Source organism: Agelaius phoeniceus, chromosome 6 (assembly GCF_051311805.1).
Source record: "Agelaius phoeniceus isolate bAgePho1 chromosome 6, bAgePho1.hap1, whole genome shotgun sequence".
Taxonomy (NCBI): domain Eukaryota; kingdom Metazoa; phylum Chordata; class Aves; order Passeriformes; family Icteridae; genus Agelaius; species Agelaius phoeniceus.
In genome coordinates, this window is record NC_135270.1 from 6437290 (window position 1) to 6447141 (window position 9852).

A 9852-nucleotide genomic window follows, 5' to 3' on the forward strand; every position below is an offset into this window, starting at 1 on the left:
AACATTTTCTGCTGCAATGTTTTGTTTACTGGCAATTTTTTTGTTTTGTTCTGTTTACTGGCAAAACACCTGCTCCCTTCAAGGAGAACAGGGCTGAGCCAGTAGCCCCCAATAAATTAGCTATCACAAGTGTCTTAAAACTGTGCCAGGAGAGGAAGGATGCTGTCTGGTTATGGGTGGCTGGAAATTGGGAGTTGGAAGGTCAGTTTGCTGCTCTTCAGGATTTTGGATTGGTCCAAAATGTGACTGTGCCTCAGTGTGTTGGGGAGGGTGAAGGAACTGCCTCTCCTCACTGCTCTGCTGAAACTCAAACCTGGACTGCAGTGACTACTTTGATAAGAAGCACCATTTATTACTTCATGGAGCTTTGGGAATTGTTCAGGACTATAAAGTACCTATTCCTATGGTAGCATTTCAATAAATGTGAATTTACAAGGGAAAAAAACCCCACCTCTTGAAAATATTTCAGTATGTTCTAGGAAGCCTTTCCAATAACAACCTCTACACTTTTTTACAGAGATTTACAGAATTTATATCAATAAACTGTCTCACTTCCCAGGCAACAGATCTCACTTTCCAAGGAAATGAACTTTTCTTACATCTTTGAATTATGGAAAGGACTAGCTCTGCATGATTACAAAAATCCATGTTATCTTTGGTGTTCACAGCTTGATTCAACTGAATTGTAATGGCTGTGTCTGTGAAACTTGCTCAAAATTTATGAGTGTTTCAGCTGTAAGTGGGAAAATTAATTTTCTGAAGCTGCAACATTGAGAGCAAATTTAAAGCCAAGTCTAGGGATTAAATCGAGAGAATAAGAAATAATTAAAATTTTATACTATGCAAACAGAAGGAAAATCTCCAAGACCTGTTACTTAGAAGTACATGCTGATGGTAGAATTTTACATACGACTGAAAAGGGGGGATTTAAAACGTTCTGGGTCATTACCAAATTCCTATGTTTTTACTCTAAGCCATAGGGTGATTCTAGAAATAAAGCTTCTGAGTACATAGAATAGTTCCTTTCATGTTAGTGGCTATAGCTTAGCTGAAGTTGTACACGTGTTTTCCTTGGCAACTTTGCACATGAAATAAAATATGTCTTAAAATCTGTGTTGCTACTCGTTGGTTGTTCCTGCTGTCTCCTCCTCTTTAGATCCAGTTTTTGTGGTTTTTAATATCATTTACGCAGGCCTAAGTTTCATGCTGTCAGTCTGAAGTAGAAGGAAGAGGAAAATGCAGCTTTTGACAGGGCTGCTTTTGTATAATTTGTGATGCAAGAAATTTGGAATAAAAAATTCCTTTACTACTACTTTGTAGTTTCAGAGGAAGAAAGAGGCTGGAAAGGATCTTCCAAAAGTAGATGATAAATGAAATTCCTAGTATAAGTATCACTAATAAGGGTCTAGACAGATGGCCTAATTAAGATACAATTTTTTAAATGCACATATGTATTTATATGTTTTATATACATGCTGTGACTGTACTTATGCCTCCTCAAGGGATTGTTCTGGCTTTTCTCAAGATATACCAAAATCCGAGACTGTTTCACAAATGTTGACAAGTTTTCAAAAATGAGGACAAGTTTCCCAGAGTTAGATGCTTCTCAATTTCCCTACCTCCCCTTGAGATATTAGCTCTGAATTTTCAGGGCAGGTGAATCCAAAATGCAGCAGACGCTGCTGAAAGCAGAAAAATCATTTCATGATGGCTTACTGCTTTTGGATTTCCTTTCTAATCTGTCCCTGAACTAATTAAGGCAGCTTGACTTGAAGATTAATTTAAATTCTAATGATCCATTGTAATAAGGCTGAATATCTGTTTGGAGAATTTTAATGTGGCAAACTCAAACACAGCAGTGTGAAATTTAATGGACCCAACCGTTTGGTATAAAATAATTTAAAGTTGAAATGCATTCTGGTTTTTGAATAGCTTTGTATCTCATTTTGCCCACCATAAAGCAGCCAAGGCCATTTGAGGTTTCAGAAGTGAGACCTGAGGCTCTCCTTGGGGAGCACCTGGGTGTCACTGCAGGTGCAGGCTCAGGCTGGCTGGGAAGGTGTGAAACTCTGCTTTTTGAGAGGTTTGCCTCGTTTGGAATTGGAAATGGGAGCAGCCTACTGATCTTTGGAGATCTCTGCCTATGAATAAAATTTGTAGCCTAAAATTTCTGTCTTGAATGCAACAGGGATAGATTTGTTGAGTCACAAGGCAGCTACATGAGAGAGATCTGAATTGTTCCTGCATCTGAATGCCAGGTTTAGCCTCTCTTGAGCAATCTAAGAGAACAGAAGCAATTAAAAAATGAATGACACATTCTTTGTGAATAAAAGAAAATGCAGTAAGAATGCTGTTCTATTTTGTCTAAAACATGGCTTAATTTTTACAAAAGGAATAATAAACAGACCAGCTTTGAGATGAAACCATACGCCCTCAGATGAGAGCAAATTACTGGATTTAAGATCAGGTGGAAACAGAGCAGAAAAGTAAAGGTAAGTAAAATGTTTAGGGGCAATTGGAAATCAGCCTATGTGCCATTATGTACCAATAGCTTTTTTTTTTTCCCAAAGGAAAGGTTTTGACCAAAGCATCCTGATGGAGGAGTGCTGTGGGTGACACTGGCCAAGGGTGACCATTCTGCGAAGTGCCATGATCCAGATGATTTTTTCAGGAGATGTGTGATCCCAGGCATCTCTAACTGAGATTACACATTAACTGTTTCCTTGTGTTATCACCCAGTAATTAAACCCAAAGTGTTGTTTCAAGATAAAGGCCATATGAAAAACAGAAAAACAGATGGAAAATATTTCCACTGTGTGCCATGGGAAGCAGCTCTGTTTAAGCCAAGAAAACAAAGCAATAAAGAAAAAAAGTGAATAATGGCTGATGAGAGCTGGATGTAAGGTGAAAGACTTGGTAAAAGCTGAGAAGTAATTGTAAGAAAGCAGCAATTCCATGTAATGGAAACCTCTGTTGGCTCTTGCAATAACCTTGGAAAATTTAGTGTGGTTTAGGAACTAAACTGATCTGGAGACTGGGAAAATGAAGATAGTTCCTCTGTCACCTAACTTGACTTTAAAGCCCTCACTTGCCCACAAAGCCTCTGGAGGCCTCTGTGTAATGGCCCTTTTTATCCAATCCAAATTTGTTTTCTGATATTTAATTTGGATACTAACACAGTTCTCATTTTCATAGTAACCAACAATTTCAGCTTCACATTTTCACAGCAACTGACCATTTCTGCTTAAGCCTCAAAACCCTTTGAGAGACTTTTTACCCTCTTTCTGCAGAGGGAGCAGTGAAACCCTGCAGCCCAGATTTCTGATGTTCATTTGTAATCACATTAAAATGTGATTCCTGTAGTCTGATGATTGACAAATGGGAGTTATAGATTTTTTTTTTTAAATATAAACTCTGTGTACAGTAGATCAAAATGTGGCTAGAAAGATTGAGGCAGTATAAGGATGAATGCTGCAATAAACAGTAAGAGGAAATAAAATTTTGATATTGTATTGTATTAAAACATTTCACAGCTGAGTAATTTGAACACAGTTTAAATAAACAGAGGTTAAAATATTCCTCTGAAAAATAAAGCTCTTTGCCAAAATATTGCAGCTTCAGGGTCAGTAACTTTATTATTTCATGCTGCCACCTACTGCTTCGGAAATGGAATAGAAAAAAGTAATCAGTATTTTTTTATCAGTCTGATGAACCTATTTGCTGCTTTGTGGTGTTCTTAAGGGGTGACATTATTTTTGAATGCTGAATGCTGTCCAGATCTTAGTCTGCCATCCCTGCCTCTGTCCATTTTTACTCATGAAAGGATGTGCCTTCCAAACTTAAGGATGTTGTCACTTCAAAAACTGCCACGGGCTTTAGCCTAAGCACTGTTACTCCTAAAATAATGGTAAAATATCAGTAAACACTCAATGTCATGTGCCTGCTCTGTTAAAAACCAACTCAAGCCACAGCTTCTGTAATTTTATGGTTATAAAGGAATACACTGTGATTATAAAAAGTTTTTTATGCTAATGTGAAAGTAGTTCTTTAAGCTGGTTTAGAGACTTAGGACTTTTGGCCATACCTTTTTATTCAAAATTGCACTTAATATACTTAGAATTAAAACAAAACAAAACCCAACCATATTTTATATTGCCATTTCTGCGTTTCCCAGCTGCAGATATGGACTGCTTGGAATCCTGACAAAAATAGTGTTAAGTTCTCAGTGTTTTTGAAGAAAATATTATATGCTTCCTACATAAAATAATTGGATAAAAAGAAAAAGGTTCAAAGACACAGTAGTGTTATCAGTAACTAGTACCAGGCAAATAATACACAAAAGAAATCAACAATATGCTATATTTTTAAGAGGAGGAGATCAACATATAGTGAGTAGAAACCCAATATTAAAGACCCATTAAAACAATACACAGTGATAGTGGCAAAATATCCAGCTGAAATAATCCTCAGTGTGTTGGTGGACATTACTTCATGTTCTGCATTGCTTTCATGCTTTGTATCTTCTTTTCTTCCAGTGCCTTCAGGATTTTATCTAAACAGGAATGAAACACAATTTGTCATTAATGATGTCATTAATAATTTGCAATACTTTTAAGTAAATCCAATAATGTATTAAGCAAACTAATAATCCTTACAATGCCTTGGCTAGCAAATACCTGAGAATTAGAGTTTCTCAAAATAGTAGGTATTAAAAATGGAAAGTGGTGTGTATTGCTATAATGAAGGGGAAAATACATGCAAACTACCAAGTGGAATTTCTTTTGAGATCTTCCTTTGAATGCATATATCTGATGGGCATTTTCCCCTGTGTTCCTGTAACTCTTGCACTCCTGAAAGTTTCCTGTGACCTTGAAAGAAAAAATGAGCATGAAATCCTTACAGTTGTTGGCCTCACCACCTGAGCTCTCAGTACCACTATCATCTGCTGAACTATTTTATTCCCTGCATTTTCTTCATGGCCAGCAGGCTGCAAAATTAAAATGCCAAACTCACTTATAATTTAACGGGACAGTTTCTGTTCGGTTGGTGGTTTCTTTTGGTGTGGGTTGCTTTGAGTTTTTTTGGGTGGGAGGGTGTGTTTTGGTTTGGGGATTTTTTTATGTCTCCAACTATCCCTGGCCTTTATTTTACATCAAAGCTGATGCACAAGTGCAGGGTCTCATTGCTACTCGATACATTTTGCATGTACCAACTCCCTCTCTCTTGACTGATGCCTGCGTTGGTTTGTTTGACCTTGGAGGAAAAAATGAGCATGAAATCCTTACAGTTGTTGGTCTCCCCACCTGAGATGTCAGTACTACCATCATCTGCTGAGCTATTTTATTCCCTGCATTTTCTTCATGGCTAGCAGATTGCAAAATTGAAATGCCAAGTTCACAGGAGGATTTCTGTTCAGTTGGTGGTTTCTTTTGGTGTGGGTTGTTTTGAGGTTTTTCAGGGAGCCGGGTGTGTTTTGGTTTGGGGATTTTTTTGTGTCTCCAACTATCCCTGGCCTTTATTTTACATCAAAGCTGATGCACAACTGTAGGGTCTCATTGCTACTCGATACATTTTGCATGTACCAACTCCCTCTCTCTTGAGTGATGCCTGCAGTAGTTTGTTTGCTGTCATTTAACGACTTTGGGGGTTTTGCAACTATGACAGTGACTACACCTGTACTTCATCTGACTCCTTAGGTAATCCTGAATTTCTTAGACGATGGTAAGGATTATAGGGGAGATAGGAAGGAGGATGAGGGGCATGGTGGTTAAGATGGCATTTATAATGCTGGTTGGCTTGTTAGTGCGTCATTGTTTTATGTGGTTTGTGGTGTGCGGGGGGAGTGCCCTCAGCCGGCTCCCCTGAGCGCTGACCGGGCTGACCCGGGACAATCAATGCCATTTGTCCCCGCGGTGCTGCCCCGCAGTGTCCCCGGGCTGGCTCTAGGGCTGCTGCGGGGCGGAGATACCCAGACCCGCCCCACACTCATTCTGCCCTACTTAGGGCTCCCTGCCGGGGGGACCCGGGCCGGCCTGCTCGGGCGGGTCCGGTGCCGGTGCACAACCGCAGGGTCTCATTGCTACTCGATACATTTTGCATGTGCCAACTCCCTCTGGCTTGACCGGCGTCTGCGTTGGTTTGTTTGCTGTCATTTAACGACTTTGGGGGTTTTGTGACTACGACAGTGACTACACCTGTAGTTCGCGTGACTCCTCTAAGCGTGCCCTCAGCCGGCTCCCCTGAGCGGTGACCGGGCTGACCCGGGACAATCAATGCCATTTGTCCCCGCAGTGCCGCCGTGCTCCCGCACGCATCTGCGCTGCCCCGGGCTGGCTCTAGGGCGCTGCGGGGCGGAGATACCCCAAACCCGCCCCACACTCATCCTGCTTTAGGGCTCCCTGCCGGGGGGACCCGCGGCCGGGCTGTGCGGGGCGGTGCCGGTGCCAGTGCCGGTGCCGGTGCCGGTGCCCGCAGCTCCGCCCGCACCGCCCCGCGCAGCCCGGGCGCGGCGGCCGGCGCACGCACACTGCCTGGCGTCGAAGCCGTCGCCGATGAGCGCCGCCAGCTCCAGCTCCTTGAGGCGGATGCCCAGCTCGCACATCTCCTCCTGCAGCTGCAGCTGCGCCAGCTCCGGGGGCCGCCGCGCCGCCTCCCCGGTCCGCGGCGCTGCGGGCGGGCAGCAGAGGCGCGGCGGCTCCGGCACCACGGGCGCGGGCAGCGCGGCGTAGCGAGGCGGCCCGGCCGCGGCCGGCAGCGGCTGCCACGGCCAGCACAGCGCGGCCAGCGGGGCCCAGGCGCCGCCCGCCGGCCGCGGCACCGGCTCCGTGCCGTGGAAGTGCGGGAAGTACAGCGGCGGCCACGACGGGCGCTGCACGGTCATGGCACAGCCGAGGCGCCGCCGCTGCCGCCGGCCGTTGTCCCCGCGGCGCCCGGCACCGCCCGGCGAGACCGGCGGTTGTCCCCGAGGGTCCCCGGGACAGCCCCGCGGTGTCCCCGGGACAGTACCCGCCGTTATCCCCGGCACAGCCCCGCGGTGTCCCCGAGGCTCCCCGGGACAGTACCCGCCGTTATCCCCGGCACAGCCCCGCGGTGTCCCCGGGACAGTACCCGCCGTTATCCCCGGGACAGCCCCGCCGTTATCCCCGCGGCTCCCCGGTGTGAAATACAAAGCTGTACAAAGGTACATACAGGCAATGTGTGTATTTGTGATTGCGATATGTGTGGAGACCGCCCATGGGACAGTTATAAAGACGAATTCTAATAATATCTGAGGAAAGAAAAGCATGGAAGAAGGCCTTTGAACCTATCTTTTGTTCGCAATTAACCGTAGTTGATTTATGTGAAAAACGCCAATCACTTGTTTTTAAAATTTGAAAAGTTTAATAGTAATAAAATGGTTATAAAAAATAGTAATACAATTAGAGTAGTAACAATTTGGACAAATTGAATTAGGACAGTATGAGACAATAAATACAAAGAGTTACGGACGTCCGGGTACCTTTTTCTGGGCAGCACGAGCCCAAAAAAGGACCCACGTTAACAAAGGATTAATCATTAAAAGCAATAACCTGTTGCATATTCATACATCTCATACATGATGCATAAATTCCATTCAAATACAGGATTCTGTCTGGTCAGTGTCAACTTCTTCCTCCCAATCCTAACAATCCTAACAGCGCCTTCGAGGCGGGAAGAAGTTCGTTTCTTTTGATAAGAGGGCAATAAATTCTCTTTCTCTGAAGGATTTAGGTGTCCCGTGGCTGCTATCTCAGTGCGAGTCCTTTCTTTAAAAAAGTATCCTACATAGCATAGTTTCTATTTTAACATTTTTTATAACCTAAAACTATATTTAACACAGTACTTAAGAGAATTAATACAGCATTACTTTCTAACACAACACATATAATATTCATTTTAATATTTGCGAAAAGCCAATCATAAAATACATGCATTTTTCAATTTAGGAGCATTAAATCATTAAGGATGTTGCTCTTTGCTTGTAGTTAAGCCTTAAAGAGCTCTGCAATAATAACCTTTTGAAGTATAATTTTAGAATACTGCTTGCATCCTTGAAACTATAGCCTTGGAATATATATAAAGGAAACACGCTTATCTCACACCTTAACAAAACAGAGAAAAGCAGCTTGAGAAAGGAAGATGAACATCAACTCAAGGATTTATAGTTTCGACCAAGGCAAGCTGGATATCACTGTTATGAGATTTATAATCTTTGCAATTAAAAGGTGGACCCACATCTGGAGAGCTGGACTCCACCAGATGGGATTTGTCTTTCTTTCGGAAACTGGATGCCCACAACCTGGGATACTCCTTTTGGGATACATCCTGAGAAAAACTAAATCACAATAGTAAAAATTGGGACTAGAAGCTGCTGATGAGTAAAAATTGGGAATAGAAACTGCTGAGAAAGCTGATGAGTCCCCCTATAAATACCTGAAAGCCTCAACTATGGGTGTGCAGTTGGAGGGAAAACTTCCCCCACTGTACCCAGCGCTGTATGGCTCATGCTTTACCATATTAATTAATAAATTGATTGCTGCTTGAATATTGGCCTAGTCAAGCTTCTTATTTATAGCACCAGCATCTTCCCAGTTTTCCCATGGAAGGGCAGGAGTGGAGCTGTGTTAGAGGAGTCACATGAAGAACGGGTGTAGTCACTTCTGCACAAAGGAACAAATCCCCCAAAGTCATGAAGTGACAGCAAAAAACCCAAGGCAGACACGGGTCAAGTGAGAGGGAGTTGGTACATGCAAAATGTATCGAGTAGCAATGAGTAAAATAAAGGCCAGGGATAGCTGGAGGGTTAAAAATATCCCCAAACCAAAACACACCCGCCCTCCCAAAAACCTCAACCCACTGGTTTTATTTCTGGGTCGGGAATGGGTGATTGAAAGTGTGCAGTAAACTCTGGAAATGGCATTGGTTAAAGGAAGTGAGGAAACTGTCCTAAAAGTTTTCAACTTTTAGTTGAAAAGTTTTCAACTGTCCTAAAAGTTTTTAACTTTTTGAGGTTTTTCTTCAAGGCTTTATGTGAAATAAGCCAGATACTGATGAGGGAAGGGCTTTGGTGATGAAATGAAGGAAAAATTCATCTTCGGGTGGTTGTGCATGGGTGGCTGATGCTCTGCATGTCTGCTGTTGAGGATTCTGGGGGTTTTGGTGGGTGGGGGATGGCTGTTCACCTCCTCCCCAGAATTTTCCATTTTGCTTGTTTTTCTTTGAGGATGAGACCTGCCATTAATAGTGGTTGGTGATTATTTCTTCAGCCTGGCTTCTTTCCATTAAATACGACACCCCTCCTCTAGCCCTAGGCAACAAATGAGGGCACTGCTGATTGCTTTTGTGGGGCTCAGAGCAGGCCAGAAAGATCCTCTCAGGCTTCCAGCAGGAGGACTTTTGGCATAGATTTAAGCTGATTTGAGGTATTCTGGACAGCCCTAGTAATAGAGGTGCTGTACCAGTACTGTTGATAAAGTATTGGTGACTGCAGGGGCTGTGGAGGTTATTCAAGATCAATAAATTCACTTAAAAAGGGGTGAAAATCCCACTGCACTACTAATGCAGCCCTGAGCAGACTTCAACAGTACCCGAAGGGATTGCTGTGTACTCTGGAGTAAATTCCATTTTTCAAGCCTTCCCTTGAATGAACCAAAAAAATTTTCTAGAAACAGAACTTCTGTGCACTTTTAAGTGCAGTGCTCTGAGCCAATGCTGATGTGAATGTTTTGGAACTTGTCAGATCTACAGGTGCTGGCTGTCACCAGAGTGACAGTCAGTGCCCTGAAAAGGGGTGGGGACAGAAAAGTAGTGGCAGGAGTCACTCAGTATTTTATT

General features: G+C 43.3%; 1 protein-coding gene across 1 annotated transcript; it reads right to left on the minus strand.

Annotated features, from left to right (window-relative positions):
• Window positions 1-4292: 4292 nt before the first annotated feature.
• C6H11orf91 (chromosome 6 C11orf91 homolog) lies at window positions 4293-6880 on the minus strand. The gene is made up of 2 exons (XM_054634059.2): window positions 6526-6880; window positions 4293-4552 (listed from the first exon to the last, which is right to left on the minus strand). Exons 1-2 carry the CDS (start codon window positions 6878-6880, stop codon window positions 4485-4487), a joined length of 423 nt encoding a protein of 140 aa, XP_054490034.1. The 3' UTR covers window positions 4293-4484.
• Between the last annotated feature and the right edge of the window lie 2972 nt (window positions 6881-9852).